We start from the raw sequence: 27999 nt of genomic DNA on the forward strand, positions 1-27999 counted from the left end.
AAAGAAAGAAAGAAAGAAAGAAAGAAAGAAAGAAAGAAAGAAAGAAAAACAGCTGAATATATGCCCCTGGGAAAATCACAGCTTTCAGTTAGGTCCAAAAAATCCTGAGGCAGAAGGCAAGCCCCCAGACTCAGGAAGGACACTTCAGTTTTCAGAGGACCACTTTGGGGTGGGGTCTGACCCAGGATTTATGTTCTTTTTTGGGTGGAGACGTCTGAAAAAATTAGCCTTCCAAGCCTTTCTGAAGAGCAGCCCTAGAGAGGTCCATCCTTGATTTTCATTATCTGAGTGTCATATAGCAGAAGGGCTTGTTTTCAATGGGAAGTTATTTACAATGTCAGGATGAACAAGTGCTAATCATAACAGACATATGATTATCAGAGAGTCATCCAAGCTTTGTTTTCCCACTAACAATCTATCTGTCTGAATCCCCTTAGTAAGCAAGCACAAAAAGGCTAAGATTTCAGAGTCTGTGTCTGTGGAGCTCAAAAATCACCCACCCAGCTTGCGGCGAAGGCATTTCAGACAAACCTTCCAGGCCCTGCTAGCCAAATTGCTTGTAACGTGACAGGTGATGGTGGGTGTCAGCTGGGAAAGAAATGACTTACTATAAACTCCAAGCATCTCTCACTACACTCTCAGGAAATGTAACTTGTATCATATTTCTCTTCCTGGAAGATATTCAGCAAGTCAAAGGCCCCATTGATACTTGTAAACACGGAAGTTCTTCATAAACTCTTCCTCATGCTTATTTAGAATGGAAGCATTAATTTAGAAGCCAGTTCTTGATATTTAAAAATAGATTTTTTTCCAGTTAGCCATTTCATTTTAATAGCAAAAAAGTAAATAGCATAATAATTAGTAAATATTTTAATTGCTAAATATGATCTGGAAAACTCACTTCATCCCTACCAAAATAGCCCTTTTGAAAAAAGGGCTTTGCTTCAAGCCTTGTGCTATGAGCTAGTTGAAGAATTACCTTTGGAACTGTTGTAATTAGTAACTAAATTTTTTAAACACTTTGCTATCCAAATATATAGCATGCTTGATTTTGGGAACACCATATACAAAATGAAATTTCTCTAGAATAATTATGTTCTCTTTTCAGTTTATGAGCATTGAAATTATGAAAGCTTTTTACTCTTTACATCTCCTTTTTTTTTTTACCTTTCACTTCTTGCCTCACATTCCTTATTATTTAGTTAGGTAAAAGAACAAAAAAGAAACTGGCAGTCATGTTTTTTTCTTACTAATCCTCTTTTATTCTGCAGTTTGGTTTTTGTCCTTTATTTTTTCTATACATGAGACAGAGATGTCACTTGCCCTATTACAAACTATGGTCCTTCTAGGAATACTGAACAAATACATCAACTTGAACTTGCTGTACAATGAAATTACCAATTACTTAATATACAAAGATGTAAATAAATTTATGAGCTTCATTATGGTCTTTATTTTTCTTGACAAGAAACCACCAGGGCCTAGTCATGGAAAATAAATGAGATCCACTCCCTGATTCCACCTCCCCCCTATAAAACAACTTTATCAATAAGTATTTGCACACACTTTAAAGGAGTGAATTATTTTTTGTTTTGTGATTTTTCATGCTTACAGTGCTCCCCATCTAGAAGGGAGTATGAAAAAGCAGTTTATCCATTTAAGGTAGTTCTTACTGGTTTCTCATTAACTGGACAGGCATTCCTGGCTGTCAGCTGACATCCTTCTGTCCCTGAGAGACCAGACTTCAACTTTATTAAGTTAACTTTGTGTATAGCTATGTTTGACATTGATTTCACACCTCAGGGGATGAATGGGATAGAAGCTTACACTTACACATCCCCATGCCAGGAAAGCATTAATGTAGGATCAGTGCTAAAGGTTCTCCTTCCATAATCATTTGAAATAGTCACATTTATGATAATTATTTTCACTTTTTAAGGAATTGTTGGTCTTCTTTGTCAGGTTACCATTCTATTGATGTTCTTCCTAAGGTATTAAAATCCCAATATATTTTCTCACCAGTAGGATAAACACCAAGGCACTTTTTATCAGAACACTTCATGCTTTTCTTCACATTGCATAATAATTAGTATATATGCTATTCTCATAATTTTTACTACTTCCTGAAAATTGTACTCATTTTTTAAAAAAATGCTTGGTGATAAATCCTAATTTTTCTAAGAAATGATCTCTAAGGAATATAGAAAAAATACTCCTGACTAGTTATCACCTTTGTAGCATGGATATCTTTCTTAAAACCCAACAGATCACAGCCCTCTTTTGAAGATATTACTGTGTAGTTTCAATACATCCTGATCTGTGCTCAAAGTATGATTAAGGGAAGGAACTGTAATGATCTTCCCTTCATGGTTACTGGTTACCTAAAATATGCAAATGTCATAATGAATGCTTTGCTCTGAGTGCCAAGTATAATTTATTGTTGTTAAATATTACCATGATTGTAAACATTTTAACTATTCATTTCTTGATACTAATATTTGATATTTATATTCCCCTTCCCCCATCTTACCTAGTACTCAGAAAAGTAGTTTTTTTCCCTCCCCTAGAGTTGCATAACATTACTTTTAAGTCAGGGCAGTAATGATGAGGGAAATTTTATTCTTAACCCAGAGGATGCAAGCAACTTGATATACTGGAAAAAACTGACCTTGGAATTAGAAGTCCCGAGTTCAAGTTCCATCCTGACCTCTGTCTGGCAGAGTGACGGTGGGGGCAATTATTTAACCTCTGTGGCTTTAATTTTTCATTTATGAAATGAGATGGTTGATCTAAATCACTCTAAAAGTTCGCTTCAGCTTTACGACCATAGAACTACAGGAAACTATTAATGTGTGGCTTCTTCATTTGAAACATTTTCAAACACTGAAGACTTCTGCTGAAGGACACTTTTGATGAAATCTTCCTGGGGCAGCTGTTCAATTTTGCTATAACCTGTAGAGATTTTAAATTTCTTTTTGAAAAAAGAACACTGATTGTGTTTGTGCATGGACTCATTTTGTGTCAAGCTGTTTGATTGACCTGCTTTACATCATATGGAGCTTGATTTTTTTCCTTCTGTTTTCCTGCTGAACGTGATGGGTCATAGTCTTAAAGGCCTTAACTTTAAAGCATTACGCAAATATAGTGTTTTGCACATGCCAGGACTGGTCATATATATCATGGTGGATTTTCCATTAATGGAACAAATTTTTATTTGTGCTTCCTATATGCCAGATACCAGTCTAATGGTTGATTTAGAGCAACAAGTCTGGCAGAGACCCTATTTTCATGGAAATCACATTCTAGTGGTTGCAGACAGGCAATACATGTGTAAACCAATATATATATATATTTTTTTTTTTTTTAAAGTTGGGTAGTTATAAGCCTATGAAGAAAATAAAACAAGGTAATATGTTAGGGAGTAACTGAAGTGAGAACAGCTGTTGACCTTCCAGAAGAAGTGACATTAGAGCTAAGACCTAAATAGCAAGGAGAAGCCATCTAAGTGACAACTTCTGGGAATGACCATCCTGTGTTTTGAGAAAACAGGAAGTACAAAGGCCCAAGACCTCAATGAGCCTGATGTGCTCAAGGAACAGAGTTCGGGTCACCTCACCTGGAGTATGGGTGTCACACAGAGACTGGAATAGGAGATGACGTGTCAGAGAAGGCAGGGGTCAGAACAGATAAAGCCTTGTGAGCCATGATCAAGGATGTGCACATTTTATTCTAGGAACCAAAGGACATTGTAGGAAGGCTGTAAGTAAGGGAGGGATGTGGTCTGATTTACATTTGAAAAGGGCATCCTACAGGGCTAGCCCGTAATGGAGGGGCAAGAGGGAGAACAAAACCATCGCAGGAGTCCTGAGGAAAGAAGGTGGCAGCTTGGACTAGTGAGTGACAGTGGAGCTAAAGAGAAGTAGAGAGAGTTGGGATCTATTTTGGTGGTAGAAACAGTAAGACTCGCTGATGGTTGGATATGATGGAGGAAAATAAAGGAAAGGTAAGATTCAAGAATGACTTTTAGGCTGGAGACGATTGGCCATGCCTTTTATGGAGATGTGGAATTCTGGTAAAGGGATGTGTTGAATGAAGTTCAATTTCAGTTATTTAATTAGAGATGCCTTTAAAATCCAAGTGGAGAGGCCCAGTAGAGAGTTAGGCATGTGAGTTGACAGCACAGGCAAGGAAAATTGTCAAGGTTTGTCTTGGTTCCATCTCCCCTTTGGCATCACCTTTGTTTTTGGAACTTTCTTCTCATACTCCCAGTGCCTTAAGATGATGTTTGTGTTGCCTAGGGATCAGGACAATGACATTTCAGTCTTCTAACTCAGGGGCATTTCCTGCTCTGGATTTATTCCTCCCTCTCTGTGTCTTCTCTGTTAACTTCCTTGCTTTATCACAATCTCATAGATCTCTGTTCTGTTCTTTCCAAGGTGAGAATTAATTATTAGACCATTTGTTAGTATTATGTGACCAGTTTCTAGGGACTATTTTAGTGGTAACAGAGCTTATGTTTTATAAACACAAGCATTTTCCTGAGAGGAAGAAAGCTCTAATAGTAGAGTATTAGGTGTTTTGGCTTGTCAATGAAAGTACTTCATGGTTAGGGAGAATCTCTGCATTCATACCATGTATACAAAAGACAGTGAATGTACAATCTTATTTAATAACAATTACACATACACAGAATGATTACATGTTTTCTCCACCTCATGCCAAGATCTTTCCTGTAATACAGATATGTTTTAGACATCATTATTTTATTTATATTTCTTAAAGGCTTAAAATAAATTCTGACCAGCAAAGGATTTTTCATTAATCAAGTGAGAAAGAAGATCTAGAGAATGTGAGCAGTATGCTACGTAGTACAAATACAGCCCATTCTTAAAGTCCTGTGCAGTGAATTCCTTCATGTTTAATAAAATGTTCATTTGTATCCAACTTCATGAGTACAGGGACTAGTACTTTGTAATTAGATATTCTGTTTGAAGCATATGGAGAAAATATCAGGAAAAGTGTATTTTCATTTGAAGTTTCTTTCATCTTGTCCTACTGCTTCAGTGACTGAACCATTCTGAAGGCTTTAGATTGGGAGTTATAGACTTCTGTGACTTTTTACCTCCATAATAGAAAAAAAATAATATTTGTTATTGTTAATTCTCCCTCATTTCTGACCTTGAAGAATATCAGATTAATTTATAGTTCACTTTAAAGAACAGGATTATTTTTTCTAACCTGAAAATAGTAGTGTTGTTTTACAAATGATCATTAATACAATTTATGCTCACTGTAAAGATTGAGGAAGTAGTGAAAATATAAAGAAGAAAATTTAAAAATCTCTCTTAATTTTAACACTGAGAGGGAAGTACTGTAATGTTAAAATCTTTATGAAATCAGTTTTTTAGCGGGGTCAAATCTCACTGGTTCTCAGAGCTGGACATTGCCTTCTGCCATAGCTATACTATGTTATAAGAAGCCCTACTTCTGATTCTCTGCCACTTCCCTTACAGTTTAATAGTGTTTCTTTCCATTTGATGATGGAACAGAGGGCTGCTATACATAGAGAACATCAGAGAGCAGGTGAAAACTATATTTTAGATTTTTTTCAACACTGAAATAAATTACAAGTTCAAAGGAGTCTAAAATATGTGAATTACAAGGCTTCAGAGACACTCCAGATTATATCTAGAACTAGTGCTCTCAGGGGCTAAGTGTAAAGAGGACTCCGCAAGCAGCAAATTTCCTTTGGCACCTTTGGATAATTTGGAATGACTTTAGTTTGGCTCTCAGTGACTTTTACTTAGTCACATTAAAAAAATTGATTTTAGATTGAACATTTTGTTTATTTGGTATATTTCTACTCTCACCTGTCCATGAATATTTAGGTGACTTTCATTAATGTGAAGAAAAGTAGACAGTGGGAAATAAAGGATTAATTACATGTAAATTTCACTAAACTTTGAGCTCTTCAAATATAGGTTAGTATCAATTTATGTGGATGATTTTTCCATTTACAGCACTGAACTACAATGTGTATGAAATGGAGGGAAGGTAGAAAATAACCCAATGATAATTTCTAGCCATATATATATATATATATGAATTAATTTGGCAAGTAAGGATCAACAATATTTTTCTTAATGGGAATATCACTGAATAAGCAGTGGATAGAATTTCTTATAGGAAATTACACTCCATTCAAAAATATTCAAGCATGGATATCTTACGCATAGCAAGCTGTCATTATATCTCTCTGGTAACAGACCAGTAATCCAATATGGCCTCTTTTATAATAGAAACTTTGGCAAGACCCAGTGAAATTATTCTGTATCACATTAAGTGTGCTTGTGCAGTATAAACAAGAAACATAGTCTATAAGAGCTGATACATTTTATAATATACTGTTTTTAAAATAGAGAAATTTTCCTTCAAAATTTACAATTTTGGCAAGCAAAATCATTTTTGGCTTTGAAAGTAAAGCAAGAATTATTGAAAGGAAAATACAGTAATTATAAGGATTTTTATCCATTATAAACTTAGACTAAGAAAAAATCAGTTTTTCTGTAAACATAACTAAATTTACTTCACTGTATTAAGATTGTATTTATTGTATATTAACATTATTAATATTAATAATATTTTGGTTTATTATTTTTTGTTACAGAAGGAACCTTTCATGAGATATATTTTCAATTTTGAATTAGATTGTAAATTTTTGAAAAATAATTATATTTATGAAATATTATGAATTATTTAAAAATATGAAATAGTAAAAAACTCTATCAAAATTAAGTGCATCTGTTTCATTTGCTAGGTCACTCATTCTTTAACAAACAGTTATAGAGTGCCCTGGTGGCACTGCACTTGGGCTTTGTGGGTGATACAAAGAAATGCTTCCTTGCCTTCAAAAGCTTCCAATCTCATGAAGAGATGGGACAGGTGACTTTATGTCCAAAATCCTAACTAGTAAGAAGAAAGGTGTTTTCATGATTTTTTGCTTTGTCACATCAAGTGTGCCAACATAAGCAGTCACTGTTTTCGCTTCATTTGCACAGTGTTGGTCTGGACAGTGTTTATGAAAAATCTGAGTCGATTGACAAAATGAAACTCTAAACTTTTCAGATAAAAATCTGAGTAATTTAGCGTCTCTTGAAAAATAGGATCGGGGCGCCTGGGTGGCTCAGTTGGTTAAGCGACTGCCTTCGGCTCAGGTCATGATCCTGGAGTCCCTGGATCGAGTCCCACATCGGGCTCCCTGCTCGTCAGGGAGTCTGCTTTGCCCTCTGACCCTATCCCCTCTCATGTGTTCTCTCTCATTCTCTCTCTCTCAAATAAATAAATAAAATCTTTTAAAAAAAAAAAGAAAGAAAAATAGGATCATCTGGCAACACTGGGCCCACATTCCCATAAGGTAACAATTGGCTGGAGCTAATCAGCAGCTGCCCCCTATAGATGGGTTGGGCTCTTATTTTCCCCCAGGTAACACTTGTGACCTCTACATGAGGATGGGTGTCGGTTGCTCTTATTAACTCACTTCCTCCGTTTTGTGTGTGTGTGTGTGTGTTTAAGATTTTATTTATTTATTTGACAGAGTGAGCACAAGCAGGGGTTAGTGGCAGAGGGAGAGGGAGAAGGTCCCCACTGAGCAGGGAGCCTGATGCGGGGCTCAATCCCAGGACCCCAGGATCATGACCTGAGCAGAAGGCAGACGCCTAACCAACTGAGCCAACCAGGCACCCCTGTTTTGTTTTGTTTTATTTTATAAAAGTCTTAAGAGGAGAGTGAAATTTTCTTATATGCATATTTTTTTTTTAAAGATTTTTTATTTATTTATTTGAGAGAGAGAGAATGAGAGAGCACATGAGAGGGGGGAGGGTCAGAGGGAGAAGCAGATTCCCTGCCGAGCAGGGAGCCCGATGCGGGACTCGATCCAGGGACTCCGGGATCATGACCGGAGCCGAAGGCAGTCACTTAACCAACTGAGCCACCCAGGCGCCCTCATTTAATACTTATTGAGTACCCACCTTGTGCAGGCACGGCTCTAGATGCCAGGAACAAGGTGAATAGTATAGACAACCAACCTCAGGAAACTTACGTTCCAGTTTCCTGGCTGGGTCCTATAGGCCTGTGGTTGTGACTCCTGGTTTATATCAATGAGGAAAGGATATCTTCAGTGTTAAAACCTTTAGAAGGATTGAGGGGAATGGAGATTGAGAAGAGGCCAGTAGATTAGCTGATTGGAAATGCTTTTAGAATGCAAGAGAGTTAAGGACTAAGTGGGTAGTAACAATGCAGATATTAAGATATTTGTGTAAGAAGGTTCGTGAATAGATGAGAGGGTGATACAATGATGTAGCAAGGTTGAAGGAAGTTTTGTCTACTTTGTAGCAGGGGAGGATATGCATCTGTTTCTAAACCAAGATTAAAGGGGCATTGGAGAGGGAAAGGTTAAAGAGTTGAAAGGACTTTTAACCTTCTAAAATGCAAAATTGACTGTAGAAAGGGAGTTGGAACAAAGAGAAAGAAAGATTACAATACATTCTTTGAATACAAAAAGCAGTTGGAAGATGTTAGAACCTATGTTTTGCTGGGCTGGCTAGTGAGATGTGGGCCAGTTGACTTCAGTGGACACCTGAGAGACTTATCACTTGGGGGAACCAGCCTCTGCAGAAACTGGTGAGGGATGTGTGTGTGGGTGTAGTGTACCTCCTTTTTCCTCCTACAACCAGACAAAAGGTGAGAGGTTTATTAGACTTATTATTGAGAGAAATTGAGCCAGAGAGCCTCCAGATGCAAGGTAAGCAGGATAGTGAAGGCAGGAAAGAGGCATGGCACCAAAAACAGAGGGATGAAACAAAATTCTGTACCAAACTGTGCCTGCTCTGCTTCTAGAATGCCTGCATCCAGGTGAATACTCTTTACCAAGTAGGACATAGAAAGATTCTTCTTTGGAGAAACTGAATGTCCTTAGAAAACTAATCTTTCTACATTCACATTTGAGGGACTTGCAGTGAAATCCGCCAGCTGATCATGCTATGCAGTGAAGTTGTTCATTGATACACTGTGACACATACATGAAGCTTGCAATCAAAGTTCAGTGCTTCTTCCTTAATTACATATGGATTATAAAAAACCATCAGAAATTAGAGTGTAGCTTCCAGCATGGAAGAGAGAGGCCAAACTATCAAACAGGAAACACTAATCTGGATGAAATGAAGATATTCAAGGATGCAGAGAGAAACATTAAAAAACCCACCTAATTGATTATATCAGGGATTTAAAAATATTGCATTCAGGATAATTTTTAAAAGAGAACAAAAGAGAATCCTGGTAATAAGAAAATAACAAAAATTGGTGTTGCATAGATGGATTGGAAAATAAATCAAGGAAATATCCCAGAAAGTAGCATAGTAGAATAGATTGTTAAGAGACTATGGACTCTGAAAAACAAACTGAGGGTTCTAGAGGGGAGGGGGATGGGAGGATGGGTGAGCCTGGTGATGGGTATTAAAGAGGGCACGTTCTGCATGGAGTACTGGGTGTTATATGCAAACAATGAATCATGGAACACTACATCAAAAACTAATGATGTAATATATGGTGATTAACATAACATAATAAAAAAATGAAAAAAAAAAAGGTGTTAAATGGTTGTCTAAAAAACAAGTTCCCAAAAGAGAAGATAAGAGAAGATTGTATAAAAAAATAATAAAAACTTACAAAAAAATTTTTTCAGTAATGTGCAATTCATATTCAAAGATGTGTTTAATACAATGAGTGGAAGCAAAATCCCAGGAAATAGTATTGTCAAATTCCAGAACACTTGAAATAAAGATATGATCCTGAAAGCATGAAGGTGGAGAGTGGGGAAAAGGAGGCAGGAAATTAGAAGAAAGATGGAGACACAAATTACTGCATGTGGGGGTGGAGTGGGTACCTGCTGTGTGTGTTGAGGTTTCCTTTTTAAAAGGAGTTTGGATGCAACTAACTAGTTCAAAATGGTCATTTGGATGTTTGTGTTTTGGCATCACCTCTCAACTATACTTGTGCTCACCTTGAGATTTATAGGTGGTCCCAAAGAGAAATGGCAGGCATCAAAGCCACATTGTTTTGTTATCTATTTATTTATTTGGGTACACAGGAAGGTTTTTGTTTGTTTGTTTGTTTACTTTTTATGTAAGCTCTACACCCAGTGTGTGACTCAAACTCACAACCATGAGATCAAGACTCCCATGCTTCACCAACTGATAAACCAGGTGCCCCCACAAGAGTTTTTATTATACTATTTTTATGTGGTTCAAAAATTACATAAGAAAAATTTTTTGAAATTGTATAGATAATAAAGGGGATATACAGATACATTTTAGCACATACAGGGGCTTGAGGCTATTTTATATAGTCATTCACTCTATTGTCTGGTATGGAGAAGGGGGTCAGTTTAATAACATAAAACAAAATGGAAAAAAACCATTACTCTGAAGTCCTTCTTACTGGTCAAGGTACTACTTCCACCCTGGCTTCTTGACTGCCCATCCAGCTCTTTTACACATACAAGGTCTTACACTTTTCCAATGAGGATTTGTTATTAATTCAGCCATGATTCAGGATCCCAGGGTGGGGATCACCATGTACCCAGGTCCCCCTTCACCAACCTGGGAGAAGGATGGAAGACAAAGTAGAGGTAGGGGGAGCCAGTTCGGATCTTCCCAGGAGATGTGCCTTCTGCCCCGTGGTTGTCCCAGGCTGACATTCAGGCTATGGGGCAGAAGGATTGTCCACACGCCAGTACCATCCACACATGGAGACATCACCTCTTTTAGCAGTGGAGGTCTGCTGTTCTGCCAGCCGTTCCTGGTCTGGTTCTGGTTGGGGAAGCAGCAGTCAAAAGAGACAGTCTGGTAGTTCCTGATTTTGGACTTGGTGTCTTCCACCATGGTGCGGACTCCTAAAGACTCCCCTGAAGCAGCTGGCAGCTCACTGTGACTCTCAGCAAAGACGCCAGAGTCAGACCGGAAGTGGAATTAGCATTCTATTTGCTTTTTAATGAACAATGTTACTTAAAGCAGTACAGTAATGGTCATTGTGAAATTTAGTTTATTAAGGGTGACTCTATAGAGAAAATTCCGTTTTAGAGACTGTTTTATTGTGATGGGAAAGAAATACCGTGTTACAAAGAACTTCATACCTAGATTTTCTTTCCTCACCATCCTCAGTGTTCTCACAATAATTCTTTGTTTTCCTTCCCCAGTAAGATATTTCCCAAAGGCCTTCCTGATGAGTATGCCATAGCAGCTATGTTTCGAGTACGAAGAAGCACCAAAAAGGAACGGTGGTTCCTGTGGCAGGTTTTAAACCAACAGAATATACCACAGGTCAGGAACCATAGAGTTGTGCTGATTAGTTTTCTCCTATGTGGTTATGCCAGGTGAATCTTGGCATGGTATGCACAAATTTGGAAGCAGATCTAGTATCGGAATTTTCTTTTAGAGGAATCATTAACAGGGACATGCAAGTATTCTCATAGTTAGGATGATCTTGCTGAGATCTGTAATATGATTCATATTTTCTCTAAAGACACTCAAACGACCCTTCTTTCAAAACTGCTTCATTGACACTAAGTCCACCTCACTAATAACTTCTTTATATCCTATCATTCCTGATATGTATTATTTTAAAATCAGTCATTCATTGTTTCATTTGAAAGTCTGTAGTGAGTGAAGAGGTGGGATATAAATATTGATTCCATCAATAAAAAGTTAATGAACACATGCTACATGCGAGTTAGTGACCAAGAGAAGAGATTTTTAAAAGTGTAATTCCTTTCTTAGGGAGCATAAGGTCTAAGGGGATGGCATCTAGGAGAACAATATACTAGAGCATAATCGCAGTGTGAAAGATACAGTGGTAGAGGTAAGCTCAGAGTTGAGTGGGGACTATGGGAGCATAGAAAGGGAAGCTTCCTAAAATGGGGCACAGGGAGAAGGAACCCAGGAATACTTGTGCAAGAGATGACATGGGCAGAAAGGTGAGTGTGCAAGGACTCCAGGTGGGGGGGAGATGAACCTCAGTATTACTTACTGGCACTTTACATTTGTGTTTATTTCTATACATATCCACTGAGATGTTTTTCATTTCACTGGTCTTTTAATCTGTTAATACAGTCACAATTTTATGATGGAAAGATGAACTGAACTAAGAGTATATCCTTTATGAAAAGGCATTTTCTCTGCACCATGCAAATCATCAAAGTTTCAAGAAGTCGATCTCAGTTTCCATGCTAAGAGAAGTGATCCTATTCTTATTCTTTTTAAATTAAGTAACATTTAATTCTTGAATTACTCATACAGAATTGTGTGTGTGTGTATATATATATATATATATTTAGATATACCCATACATATAAATATATACCCTCAGATGTTCTCTCAAGAAAGAAACATGTTACATTCACCAGAATGCCCCATGTTTAAAACATTTTTGTAGCTGGATATTTGCTGTTCTTTGGTATTAACAAATCTGGTAGACACACATATCATCTAAAACATTTTGCTAAGTGCCTCAATTATACCAACATGTATCTCTAATTTTTAATTTGTGTGCTTTAGTAATTTTGAACACTGGTTTTAAAACATTTTTGCTGATTTGCATTTTTGCAGGTTTCTATAGTAGTTGATGGTGGAAAGAAGGTGGTGGAATTTATGTTCCGAGCTCCTGAGGGAGATGTGTTGAACTACATTTTTAAAAATCGAGAACTCCGTCCTTTGTTTGATCGTCAATGGCATAAACTTGGCATTGGTTTACAATCCCGGGGCATTTCACTCTATATGGATTGTAATTTAATTGCAAGCCGGCATATAGATGAAAAGGACACTGTGGACCTTCGTGGAAGGACTGTTATTGCTGCACGAGCTTCTGATGGCAAGCCTGTGGACGTGAGTTGTGATGTTGGTTATGAAATAGAACTAGAAAAGTTTCTAAATTAGATACCTTATTAAAACCTTCTTCCTTTAATTACTATGTAATACATTCCCTTCTCAACACTGTTTAAATTAGCCATCAGATGTGTGAAGCATAGCTATGTATTTCCAACTGTATTTTCACATATATTATCTTCTCTCTATTTTCTTCAGCATGTGAATTTAAAAGAACTAGGTCATGCCTTAAAAAATAAGATTATTACAATTAAATTCTTGTAAAAATGCACCACATGATACAAAACGTCAGCTTGAATAAGCTTATATGTTTTGAATAGAAAAGACTGGGAAAAGATGAACTTTAAATTAAATGGTCCCAGATTATCTGATGTTTCCACTCAAGAACAATAGACTCTTTACTCATCCTCAGAATAGCAGCAGTTTTGTATTGCAGACTATTTCTCAAAAGCCTATAATTGTTTTTAAGGTTCTACTGGACTGAAACATAACTACTAATTGTGTCAGTAGGTCATTTGGATGAGATCAAATGGCTAGCAATACCCTTTCAGATAAAAAGGTTCTTTAAAAATCATATTTGGTGTTCAGGTGATAATAGATTTATTATTGATTTCCCTAGAGAAGAAGGCCTATAATTCTAAAAAAAAAAAAAAAATCCTAAAATAGTGAGATATCTCTAAATTTCATGACTTCAGACTTTCTTATAGGTAGAATGATGAGAAAACCCATAAAAATTACCTGAATCCAGGTCACCAATAGGAATTGCTAATGCATGTTCAATTTTTTTTTTCAAAAGTACAATTCTGTACAAATACATATTGGGCAGTGTATTTTTTCTAAATGCCCCTGTGGAAGGATTCATGATAGATAGATGATTAATAGATGGATAAATATAGTATAGGTATAAATATATATTCAGTAAAATATTTTAAACTATTTTCTCTTAGAAACAATGAACAAATCAGTGAGAATGCCATAACTAGAGCTCAGTGATGATCAGCAAAATAGGCCAGAGTAGGAAAAACCAATCATGGAGGCAAGACATCATGGCACTGTGGAGAGTGAGCTGGTTTGGGGATCAGACAGACATGGTTGTAAATCCTAGCTCATCTACTTAACTGTAATTATCTGCTAATTTATCTTGTTAGCTGTTAATTTATCTGAGTCTCAGTGTCCTCAGTTAAAAAGTAGTGTTGGTAGTTACCTACTTAGAGTTGTATAGAGTATGTGCAGTAATGCCTAGTATGTGGTTAGTTCCCTGTATATTCATTTATTTATTCAGGACCAAACACTCCATCAACCTTGGCCTGAGAGAATGGGGAAAAAAAAAAAGTTAGAGTTTATTCCAACTAATGTATTTTTATTTTAAGTTTAATGCTTCTCTTTTCTCAGAGCTCTTGAAGGCTAATGGAAGGATCAAAGTCTATATGGGTAAATGGAGGCTGCCAATAATAATAACAGTATTAATTATAACACAACAATACTAGACAGACCTTTCACAAAGTTCTCTCCAAAGGCAAGGGAAGACGTGGAGACCAGCTGTTAGAGCAACAGAGATGTAACTTTCAGCAGTAGGTGGAGTGTAGGTAGACAGGGAGTCAATTCAGGGAATTCTAACAACAGTATGAGGGAGTGGCACCTGCTGCAAGTACTAAAGTTTGGGACTGGAGTTTGGAATTGGAACCTCTTATAAGACTAGTGAGAGCAAATTGGGCTCTCTTTCAAGGACTGAAAGAACTAAGCACATACTGAAATAAATTCAGAACCTTTGTGGGGAGATGGCAATGAGAGAGAAATTACTTATTGCAAGAGCAGGGTCCAGGCTCAGAGCTCACCCTCTGAAGGTTGAGGGCTGTGTCCTGTGTCTCATTAACTTCTTACCCAAGAAAATAATTGAACCCAGAACCCAGGGCTGAAACATATCAAGCATGTCCTCTAAAAAGACACAATGTAAAAATTATAGTGTTACAATCGTTTCATAGTTTAGTGAGGCATCCTACTTTATTTCAGGGTAAAATTAAAGCCATAACCAAAATGAGGAGACAGAGGAATATGTTCCAAATGAAAGAACAGAACAAAATGACAGCAAGAGACCTAAATGAAATGGAGATAAGTAATATGCCTGATAGAGAATTTGAAATAATGGTGATAAAGATAAAGATACTCACTGGGCTTGAGAAAAAGGTGGAAAACCTCAGTGAGACCCTTAACAAAGAGATAGAAAACATAAAAAAGAATGAATCAGAGATGAAGAGCTCAATAACTTAAATTAAAAATACATTAGTTGGAATAAACTCTAACTAGAGGAAGTAAAAGAAAGGATCAGTGACCTAGAGGACAGAGTAATGGAAAGCAATCAAACTGAACAAGAGAGAGAAAAAACAATAATAAGAAAAAATAAAAATAGACTTAGGGAACTCAGTAACATCATCAAGCATAATGATATTCACATGATAGGGATTCCAGAAGGGGGAGAGAGAGAAAAGGGGACAAGAAATTTATTTGAAGAAATAATAGCTGAAAATTTCCTGAATCTGGGGAAAGAAACAGAAATCCAGATCAAGGAGACACAGAGAGCCCCCAGCAAAGTCAACCCAAGGAGGTCCACACCAAGACACATCATAATTAAAATGGCAAAAAGTAGTGATAATGAGAGAATTTTAAAAGAAGAAGAAGAAGAAGGTAGCGGGAGGGGAAGAATGAGGCAGGGGAAATCGGAGGGGTGGACGAACCATGAGAGACGATGGACTCTGAAAAACAAACAGGGTTCTAGAGGGGAGGGGGGTGGGAGGATGGGTTAGCCTGGTGGTGGGTATTGAGGAGGGCACATTCTGCATGGAGCACTGGGTGTTGTGCACAAACAATGAATCATGGAACACTTCATCTAAAAAAAAAAAAAAAAAAAAAAAAAGCAGCCAGAGAAAATAGTTACATACAAGGGAAACCCCATAAGGCTGTCAGCTGATTTTTCAGCAGAAACTTTGCAGGCTAGAAGAGAGTGGCATGATATATATATTCAAAGTGTGGAAGGAAAAAACCTGCAGCCAAGAATATGCTATTGAGCAAGGCTATCATTCGAACTAGAAGGAGAGATAAAGAGTTTCCTAAACAAACAAAAGTTAAAGGAATTCATGACCACAAAACCAGTCCTACAAGAGATGATGAATGGAAAGGAAAGAGCATAAGTAGGAGTAGGAAAAGTAGGAAACACAAAAGCAGTAAAATCAATTATATCTATGAAAATCAGTCAAGGGATTCACAAAATAAAAGGATATAAAGTATAATACCATATACCTAAAAAGTGAGGGAGAAAAGAGTAAAGAATGGGTTCAAACATAAACAACCATCAACTTAATATAGATTGTTATATGCATAATATGTTATATACAAACCTAATAGAACCACAAACCACAAATCAAAAACCACTAATAGATATGCAAAAAATAAAGAGAAAGGAGTCCATGTATATCACTAAAGAAAGCCAGCAAACTGAGAGAGAATAAAGCAAGAGAAGAAAGGAACAGAGAAGAACTACAAAAACAATCATAAAACAAGTAACAAAATGCAGATAAAGACATTACAAAAGAAGAGATCAAGGTAATGCTCATTTCAGACCTAAAGACACGTGCATATTGAAAGCGGGAAGGAATGGAAAAACATTTATTATGCAAACAGAAGTGAAAAAAAAAGATAGCAATATTTATATCAGACAAATTAGATTTTAAAACAAAGAATGTAACAAGAGACAAAGAAGGACACTATATAATTATAAAAGGAACAATCCAACAAGAAGATATAACAACTGTAAATATTTATGCACCCAAATATGGGAGATCCTAAATACATAAAGCAGCTCATCACAATATAAAGGAAGTAATTGCTAGTAATACAGTAATAATAGGGAATGTTAATGCCCCACTTTCTGTTTGGATGAATAGATCATCCAAACAGAAAATTAACAAGGCTTTGAATGACACATTGGACCTGATAAATCTAACAGATATATTCAGAACATTCCATCCTAAAATAGCAGAATACACATTTTTTTCAAGTGCACATGGAACATTCTCCAAAATAGATCACATATTAGGCCACAAAACAAATCTCAGCAAATTAAAAAAGATCAAAATCATACCATACATCTTTTCCTACGACAGTGCTATGAAACTAGAAATCAACCACAAGAAAAAATGTGGAAAAACACAAATACATGAAGGTTAAATAACATGCTACTGAAAAATGAATGGGTCAACCAAAAAGTCAAAGAGAAAATTAAAAAATACATGGAGACAAATTAAAATGAAACACAACAGTCTAAAATCTTTGCAATGCAGCAAAGCAGTTCTAAGAGGGAAGTTTATAGCAGTGCAGGCCTATCTCAAGAAGCAAGAAAAATCTTAAATAAACAACCGAACCTTACACCTAAAGGAGCTAGAAAAAGAGCAAACAAAACCCAAAAGCAGCAGAAGGAAGAAAATAATAAATATTAGAGCAGAAATACATGAAATAGAAACAAAAACAAAAACAAAACAATAGAACAGATCAATGAAACCAGGAGCCAGTTCTTGGAAAAGATCAACAGAATTGATAAACTTCTAGCCAGACTCATAAAAAAGAGAGAGAGAGAGGACTCAAATAAACAAAATCAAATGAAAAAGGAGAAATAAAAACTGACAGCACAGAAATACAAACGATTTTAAGAGACTATTATGAAGAATCATATGCCACAAATTGGACAACCTGGAATAAATTCCTAGAATAAATTCCTAGAAACCTATAACTCCCAAAACTGAATTAGGAATAGAAAATTTGAATAGACCAATTACCAGCAATGAAATTGAAACAGTTATCAAGAAACTACCCCCCAAAAAGTCCAGGCCCAGACTGCTTCACAGGTGAATTCTACCAAGCATTTGAAGAGTTAATACTGTCTCTTCTGTAACTATGGCAAGAAACGAAAGAGGAAAGAAATCTTCCAAATTCATTCTATGAAAGCATTACCCTAAAACCAAAAGCAGATAAAGACATTACAAAAGAAGAGATCAAGGTAATGCTGGCCTCAGAGAACAAGTTTGGAAGTTTTCCTTCCATTTCTATTTTTTGAAACAGCTTCAGTAGAATAGGTATTATTTCTTATTTAAATGTTTGGTAGAATTCCCCTGGGAAGCCATCTGGCCCTGGACTCTTGTTTTTTGGGAGGTTTTTGATTACTGTTTCAATTTCCTTGCTGGTTATTGGTCTGTTCAGATTTTCTACCTCTTCCTGTTTCAGTCTTGGTAGTTTATAAGTTTCCAGAAATGGACCATCAACTCTATAGTCAACTAATCTTTGACAAAGCAGGAAAGAATATCCAATGGAAAAAAGACAGTCTCTTCAATAAATGGTGCTTGGAAAATTGGACAGCCACATGCAGAAGAAAGAAACTGGACCATTCTCTTAAACCAAACAAAAAGATAAACTCATAATGGATGAAAGACCTAAATGTGAGACAGGAATCCATCAAAATCCTAGAGGAAAACACAGGCAGTAACCTCTTTGACCTCAGTCAAAGCAACTTCTTGCAAGACACATCTCTAAAGGTAAGGGAAACAAGAGCAAAAATGAACTATTGGGACTTCATCAAAATAAGAAGCTCTGCACAGCAAAGGAACAGTCAACAAAACTGAAAGGCAACCTATGGAATGGGAGAAGATATTTGCAAATGACATAACAGATAAAGGGCCAGTTATCCAAGATCCATAAAGAACTTATCAAACTCAACACCCAAAAAACAAATAATCCAATCAAGAAATGGGCAGAAGACATGAGCAGACACTTCTCCAAAGAAGACATCCAAGTGGCCAACAGACACATGAAAAAATGCTCCACATCACTTGCCATCAGGGAAATACAAATCAAAACCACAATGAGATACCACCTTATACCAGCTAGAATGGCTAAAATTAACAAGACAGGGAACAACAAATGTTGGTGAGGATGTGAAGAAAGGGGAACCCTCTTACACTGTTAGTGGGAATGCAAGCTGGTACAGCCACTCTAGAAAACAGTATGGAGGTTCCTCAAGACGTTAAAAACAGAGCTACTCTATGACCCAGGAATTGCACCACTGGGTATTTACCCCAAAGATACAGATACAGTGAAAAGAAGGGGCACATGCATCCTAATGTTCATAGCAGCAATGTCCACAATAGCCAAACTGTGGAGGGAGCTAAGATGTCCTTCAACAGATGAATGGATAAAGATGTGGTTCATATATACAATGGAATATTACTCAGCCATCAGAAAGGATGAATACCTACCATTTACATCAACATGGATGAAACTGGAGGGTATTATGCTAAGTGAAATAAGTCAATCAGAGAAAGACAATTTTCATATGGTTTCACTCGTATGTGGAATATAAGGAATAGCACGGAGGATCATAGGGGAAGGGAGGGAAAACTGAATGGGAAGAAATCAGAGAGGGAAACAAACTGAGGGTTGCAGAAAGGGAGGTGGGGGGGATGGGGTAAGTGGGTGATAGGCATTAAGGAGGGCACATGATGTGATGAGCACTGGGTGTTATATGCAACTAATGAATCATTGAACACTACATCAAAAACTAATGATGTACATATGTTGGCTAATTGAATTTAAATTTAAAAAATTTAAAAAAAGAGAACTACAGGCCAATATCTCTGATGAACATAAATAGAAAAATCCTCAAAATCATTCACCACAATCAAGTGGGATTTATCCCTGGGATACAAGGGTGGTTCAATATTTGCAAATCAATCAATGTGATACATCACATCAACAATAGAAAGGATAAAAAACATGATCATTTTAATAGATGCAGAAAAAGCATTTGGCAAAGTACAACATCCGTTCATGATAAAAACCCTCAACAAAGTACGTTTAGAAGGAACATACCTCAACATAATAAAGGCCATATATGACAAACTCACCTTGTACTTCATGCTTAATGGTGAAAAACTGAGAGCTTTTCCTCTAATCTCAGGAACAACACAAGGCTGTCTACTCTCACCACTTTTATCAACATAGTTCTGGAAGTCCTAGCCACAGCAATCAGACAAGAAAAAAGAATAAAAGGCATCCAAATTGGTAAGGAAGAAGTAAAACATTCAGTATTTGCAGATGACATGATACTCCATATAGAAAACCCCAACCACTCCACCAAGAATCTGCTAGAACTGATAAATGAATTCAGTATGGTTACAGGATACAAAATAGATATAGAAATCCATTGCATTTCTGTATGTAAATAATGAAGTAGCTGACAGAGAAATTAAGAAAACAACCCCATTTACAATGGCACCAAAATAATAAAATTCCTAGGAATCAACTTAAGCAAGAAGGTGAAAGACCTGAACTCTGAAGACTATAAAACATTGATGAAAGAAATTGAAGATGATCCAAATGAATGGAAAGATATTCCATGGTCATGGATTGGGAGAACACATATTTTTAAAATTTCCATACTACCGAAAGCAATCTGCAGATTTAATGCAATCCCTGTCAAAATACCAATAACATTTTTAACAGAACTAGAACAAATAATCTTAAAATTTGTGTGGAAACACAAAAGTCCCTGACTACCCAAAACAATCCTGAAAAAGAAGAACAAAACTGGAGGTTATCACAATCCCAGGTTTCAAGATATACTACAAAGCTGTAGTAATAAAAAAAGTTTGGTACTGGCACAAAAACAGAGACATAGATCAATAGAATAGAATAGAAAGCCCAGAAATAAACCCACAGTTATATGGGCAATTAATCTTCAACAAAGAGGCAAGAATATACAATGAGAAAAAGACAACCTCTTCAACAAATGGTATTGGGAAAACTGGACAGCCACAGGCAAAAGAATGAAATTGAACCACTTTCTTAAACCATACATAAAAATAAGCTAAAAATGGATTAGGATCTAAATGTGAGACCTGAAACAATAAAAATCCTAGAAGAGAGCACAGGCAGTAATTTCTTCTTCTGTAGCAACTTTTTTCTAGATAGGTCTTCTGAGGAGAGAGAAACAGGAGCAAAATAAACTATTGGGATTTCATAAAAAAAAAAAAAAAAAAAAAAAAAGCTTTTGCACAGCAAAGGAAACCATCAACAAAACTCAAAGACAGCCTACTAAATGTGAGTAGATATTTGCAAATGACATATCTGATAAAGGGTTAGTATCCAAAATGTATAAAGAACTTATCAGACTCAACACCCCAAAACCAAATAATCCAATTTAAAAAAAATGGGCAGAAGACATGAACAGACTTTTCTCCAAAGAAGACATACAGATGGCCAACAGACACATGAAAATTTGCTCAACAGCACTCATCATCAGGGAAATGCAAATCAAAACCACAGTGCGATATCACTTCACACCTGTCAGAATCACTAAATTAAAAAAACACAAGAAACCACATGTGTTGGTGAGGATGCCAAGAAAAAGGAACCCCTGTACACTGTTGGTGGAAATGCAAACTCATGCAGCCACTGAGGAAAACAGTATGGAGGTTCTTTAAAAAATTAAAGGAACTAATATATATGTATGTAACTAATATATAATATATATAATTATTTTATAATATATAGTATATATTATAAATTATATTTATATATAATATACATATATTATATAGGAACTATATATATAATGAAATATTACTCAGCCATAAAAAAGAATGAAATCTTGGCATTCACTACAACATGGATGGATCTAGAGAGTATAATGCCAAGTGGAATAAGTCAGTCAGAGGAAGACAAATACCATATGATCTTACTCATATGTAAAATTTAAGAAACAAAACAAATAAAGAAAAAAAGAGACAAACTAAGAAACGGACTCTTAACTATAGAGAAGAAACAGATAGTTATCAGAGGCGAGGTGGGTTGGTGATAAGTGAAATAGGTGAAGGGCATTAATAGTACATTTATCATGATGAACATTGAGTAAGGTATAGAATTGTTGAATTACTATATTGTACATCTGAAACTAATACAACACTGTATGTTAACTATACTAGAATTAAATTTTAAAAAAATAAATGAAAAAAAGACAAAAATTAAAAAAATTAAAGCCATATTATGATGCAGCTTATTTATGAGATAGTGTTTGAATTAAGCAAATAAAATACATATTTTATTCTATAAAGATTCTTGGTCCTACTAAAAGTTTAAGTAGACTAATTTTTCATCATCTCCATGCAAGCTCTATGATTCATAAGATCTGTTGTAATGCGAAAATGTTTTATTTACTCTGGATGTATGTTATTGAAAAAAATTCTAATAATTTATTTTATGTATACTACCTAGTTACTTTTGTGAGAAAGAAATAGGTGACAAAACTGATATAAAGGATTTTTTTAAACAAATTCTGTATGACAAGAGCCAGTATAGACTTAGCCCTAAACATTGTCCTCATAAAGCACTGTGTCAGTGAAGGATTCCAGAGTAACTAATGAATAAGAAAGCATCATTAAACTAGGATTGTAGTTTCAATGTCATGGTACTTGATTAGTTGCTAATCCATCAAAAATTGATCATCTATCTTCAGTTAACTAAAATAATTCAAATAAAGGGCCTAGTACAATGGATGGTACGTAATCAAATTTTAATATTTACTGGCTATTTTGGTAACGATGATGTTAAATTAGTTTTCGTTAAGAAGAATATTCATTAATTGGAGTCCCCATTCTTCATTCTACATAATGGATATGTTACTACGTGGTGTTGCATTCGACTATGTAGGACAGTGTATTTAAATTTTATAAACAAAAGTTAACTTCAATACCTTGCAAAAAGTTATAGAAAATAAATTTCATTTTATCTCATAATTTCACATTGGCTGCAAATCTTAGGCTGCTCATGAATTCAGAAGATGTCTGGATTTCTTAACGCTTTCTATGAGCTGAATTGATTTTGTTCATCTCAGTACACTGTAGAGTAATAGTTACAGCCTTTTTTTTTTTTTTTTTTTTTGCCTTTTTTGCTTTTTTTGGAGGTGGGTAGAGTTTCAGAATTCACTGAAGATATCTGCTTTCCATTATGGTAGGATTAATTATTGTAATACAACAGTTGGATCTTTCTATAGAACATACTTATTGACATCAAAGTAATACATTATCTAGCTCTGTAATACTGGGAGACAGAGGAAGAGGTGGAGAGAGGCAAAGAGAGAAGGGCAGGCAGGAGGAGGAGAGGGGAGAGAGAAGAGGTTGTTCCTGACCTATGTGATATGTGACATCATTGTATGATGAATTAATTAAATTATTAAATTTGCAACCATAAAGTAACTTAAAATAGCCAATTTACACATATATCCTATTTAATTTTTTTAAATGGTCTGTAGTATTTATTTCTCACATGGTTGCTTGATCTTGCATTTAACGGCATGATTGTACTTTTTTGAACTACTTTTTATTTCACGTCCAATGCCAAAAAATATGAATCTGCTAAGCAAATAGAAGGAATTGATTATTTTTGTAAAAAGATTGTGAGTATTGCTCAGGGTTATCCCAATATAGTATAAAATCCATAGATAATCTGACAGAATCCATGAAATATAGATGAAAACTAAATACTTTTTTTTCCCTTTTATTGAGAAGTGAGCATCTGTTTCAGTGCCTCAAATAAGAGCTCTGGAACTACTGGGAAAGCCTTTTCCATCGTGTGTTCATACCTTTGACTTTACTTTTTCTCCACAGTTTTTTACTTTGAAATATTTCTCATTTTGTGGACATACTTTCTTGTAATGTGTAACAATACCTCTCTTTAATTAAATACTTCTTTTTTGTATGAATCAAGTAGCGAAGATTTGCAGTTGCTTTCATTACCTGATTTCCTTTATCTAGAGATCTATCTTAATAATTGAATCCATGTCTCTTTTTCAAATGGTCCATAAAATCATGAATCCTAAATTAAATAAAACCATTAAAATATCTACCAATAATTTATTTGTATTAGCTTCTTTTATCTTTCCAGTTAAATTACCACAGTTCTTAAGTGCCTAAATGTGACTTTCAAGAATACTAATGATGTGTCTTATTACTACTTTTTTAATAGATTGAACTTCACCAATTTAAAATCTACTGTAACTCAAACTTCCTAGCTCAAGAAACATGTTGCAAAATATCAGATACTAAGGTAAGTTAATTTTTTCAGCTTGTGAAGAATATAGAATGCCAGTTGCCTAGTCCGTAGAATGCAAATGTAGGATAGCACTGAATATCTTCTGTGAAGCCAGGTGAGTAATTTGTTCCAAGTAAGAGACCCCTCATAGTGCTCTCACATAGTTTCTTTTTTTTTTATTTTTTTAAAGATTTTATTTATTTATTTGAGAGAGAGAGAGAATGAGAGAGAGAAAGCACATGAGAGGGGGGAGGGTTAGAGGGAGAAGCAGACTTCCCGCCGAGCAGGGAGCCCGATGTGGGACTCGATCCCGGGACTCCAGGATCATGACCTGAGCCGAAGGCAGTGGCTTAACCAACTGAGCCACCCAGGCGCCCCCTCACATAGTTTCTTTACACAATTTGAATCCCAGTGTTTTGTGTTGAACTTTGGGAATGGTATGTCCTTACTTTGGACTCAGCATAAATAAGAGAGAATTTATGACTTTCTCCCTAAACTGTGTCTGACAGTAGCGTCATTATTTTCCAGCTGCAGAGATTTTTAAATCTGTGATCATACCTTATTCTTACTCATTTTCCTCTTCTCCATCCTGGATAGTTTTCTTTTGTGATAGGTTTTTTTTTAAAGACTTTATTTGAGAGAGAGAGAGAGAATACACAAAGGGGAGGGGCAGAGGGAGAGGGACAAGCAGGCTCCGCACTGAGCAGGGAGCCCGATGCGGAGCTTGATCCCAGGACCCTGGGATCATGACCTGAGCCAAAGGCAGACGTTTAACCAACTGAGCCACCCAGGCACCCTCTGATAGATTTTTCATCTTCCTTTTCCCTGTTGCTGACCTGGTCCACCTTTATCTCATGCCTGGATTGTTGCATTATCATTTCAACTGCCTTCCCCGTCTCTAGACCTTTTTCTTTCCAGCGTAACCAGAGTAAGTCTCTGAATCATTGCTTTGTATATGCATTTATTTTTTCTCACTAAACATTAATTATTCAAAAACATTGATCTTCTAGACATTGTGCTAAAGAACAAGGCAATAACAGACATGAATAAGGCATGTTCCCTGCTTCTATTCATCTCTTTCTCAAAGCCTTTGGTCATTCCCTTTTGGCAACAAAACATAAACTCAATTACTTAGCTTCCATTCTTAATATTCCCAACCTAGGGCGCCTGGGTGGCTCAGTTGGTTAAGCGACTGCCTTCAGCTCAGGTCATGATCCCAGGGTCCTGGGATCGAGTCCCGCATCGGGCTCCCTGCTCTGCGGGGAGCCTGCTTCTCCCTCTCCCATTCCCCCTGCTTGTGTTCCCTCTCTTGCTGTGTCTCTCTCTGTCAAATAAATAAATAAAATCTTTAAAAAAAAAAAAAATTCCCAACCTAACTGTCCAACTGTTGCTTTCTTATACCAATCTTCCATTTAAAAAAATTCAGTACTTTTTTTATCTCTCATTATAATGGTCATGTGTGCTATCTTATATTATTAGATATAGTTGTATTTGTTTTTAATTTATTCAACTGCATTTTAAACTCATTGAGGGGAGTTATACTTTCATGCTCTTCTTTTTAATTCCTAGTGCTTTGTTTGTAGAAGATAGTCAAAACATTGTTTCTTGACTTGTTGACTTATCAACTATTAAAGGAGGTAGATGGTACAAAACGGTGTTTAAAAGGGACTAACTCGATAAAATCTTACAGAAAGAACATATGAAAAGTAAAAGTAAAAGGTGAAAATGTTTTTCTTTGCATTTTAGATTTCCCAGAAGTTCTATACTTGCCATCCAATATGAAAATTTTATTGATAGTTCAGTAATTCAAAAATATTTTTAACTTCTGTCACTCACTGTGGGTAGTAGAATAATAATGTGACTGATTTAAAGCATAGCTAAGTTTTTCAAAATTATTTGTTTTGCTTATGTAACTTGGTTTTATAAAGCATATCGCCAACCCAGTTTATGGCTCTCATTCCAAGTAAAATGAAAGCCAGCCAAATATCTTTCTATAAATATCTAAAAAGATAATTTATAATGCCAATCTACAGACTTGAAATACCTAGACTTCCTGGAGCCACATATTTAAATTTTGAAAATGTTAATTCTCCAAAAGTTTATTTTTTAAATTAATTATTCCCTTAGGATGTAAGAGCTCTTAAAATAATAACTTTTCCTGGTTGAAAGTAACATAACAACGTTTTGATATATCTAAATACTGTATTTTTGACCAGTAGTTTTTACTCTGTATCATCACATAATAGATATTTTCAATTCAAGTTATGAGAAAACCATTTAAGGAAGTGTAAGTGATAGATTTGACGGAGTGGTTGGATTATTAAAAGCAATAACATAACCTCACAAATTATGGAAGAAAAATTAATCATATCTTAAAAAGATTGTTTAGGAGTAAAATTGTGGAAAATAAGGTAGGAATTCATCTTTGACTATAGGAAAAAATAACAAAAGCCTGCTTATTTTCCTGCTGATAATTATTTGAAGGGACATCACCATTCTGTTAATGAGTAGCAGAAAATAGAAACATGGTACATTTTACAAATGGAAGTGTATAGTTTGAAAGATAAATAATTATATAAAAACCATTTAAGTGCATCTGTTATAATTCTGACACCAACTTTTTTTTGAAAGAGTGTTGAATTCAGAAAATTTTAATGTGCTTGTTTAAAAATTTAATTTTATCCTGGAATTTCAAATTAGACATGCTTTTTGTAATTAATATTTTATAGCATGGTCAAGGGTGAAATTCATTCAAGATCATATGAAATATACTTCCTTTCTTCTATTAATTAGATTTTCTATTTCTGTAAAGTTTCGTGACTACAGACATAGACAGAAGAAGAAAATCAGCAACATTTGTTGAAAATAAATGAGAAATGTGATTAAAATTTGTAGGGCCAATTAACTAAATATGCGTCAAATCAAAACCAGAGGTTTTATGAAGGGAAGAGTCCTTACTTTGTACATTTTTATGTTCCCTTTAGGCACTTTTTGGAGAGTGTGGAAAGTTTTATAGTGAATCCTGATACATACTTTTAAAGTCATTTAAATCCCCAATTTAATATAGTAAATTATTTATCCAGACCAAAATTATGAACTGAAATTGGGTCTTGGTCATCTAAGTGGTAACTTGTAGAGCAGGAAGTCTCTGGAAAATCATATCAAATCATATGAAATAAATGGACTATTCTGTTGATAATCATGTTTCGTTCTAATATGACTTTTAGACTTGTGGACTTGGAAATTTACTAAGATAACAGAATAGCTAATTATTAAATCTGGAGAGAGTAAATGTGATAGACCTAGGGGTGGACACAGAAAACTAGTCCCAGTGCTTCTGGGTGTTATTTTTCTTACAGTTTTTGTTGTTTTCACAAGCATTAGAGTGCTACCCATTTTTTTCAAAAGAGTTTTTTGTTTTAAAAATTATGTATGTTGGGGTGCCTGGGTGGCTCAGTCAGTTAAGCGTCTGCTTTCGGCTCAGGTCATGATCCCAGGGTCCTGGGATCAAGCCCCACGTCGAGCTCTCTGCTCGGCGAGGAGCATGCTTCTCCCTCTCCCTCTGCTGCTCCCCCTGCTTGTGCTCTCTCTCTGTCAAATAAATAAATAAAATCTTTAAAGAAAATTACATATGTCTATTATAGAAAACTTGGAAAATACAGCCAAATTCAAAGAAGGAAGTAATTATCAATGGTAGTCTCACCATAATAAATAACCACTGACAATCTTTTAGTTTTGTATCCTGACAATACTTTTCCAAGCCTATATGATTTGTAGCATACAAAGTAATGTCTGAACTCTTTCCCCTAAATTGAAAATTCAGAGTTACAAAATTGCAAATTTATAAAATTACAAATTCACAGTTACAGACCGGTGTGAGGAGCCTGGTAAATGATGTGGAGAGGAAGGGATGCATTTATTTATCCTCCCAGTC

General features: G+C 35.6%; 1 protein-coding gene and 1 pseudogene across 1 annotated transcript in view; one reads left to right on the forward strand and one right to left on the reverse strand.

The window, feature by feature from the left end:
- Positions 1-27999, forward strand: part of COL19A1 (collagen type XIX alpha 1 chain) — a 321624-nt gene that overhangs the window by 32076 nt on the left and 261549 nt on the right. The window contains exons 5-7 of the mRNA XM_034990815.1: positions 11252-11375; positions 12660-12935; positions 24000-24080. Of these exons, the coding sequence (XP_034846706.1) occupies positions 11252-11375; positions 12660-12935; positions 24000-24080 (481 nt within the window). The remainder of the gene's footprint in view (positions 1-11251; positions 11376-12659; positions 12936-23999; positions 24081-27999) is intronic.
- On the reverse strand, positions 10532-10937 carry LOC118000900 (annotated as a pseudogene).

The sequence above is a fragment of the Mirounga leonina genome, unplaced genomic scaffold, assembly GCF_011800145.1.
Source record: "Mirounga leonina isolate KUSES-001 unplaced genomic scaffold, KU_Mleo_1.0 Mir_53, whole genome shotgun sequence".
NCBI lineage: Eukaryota > Metazoa > Chordata > Mammalia > Carnivora > Phocidae > Mirounga > Mirounga leonina.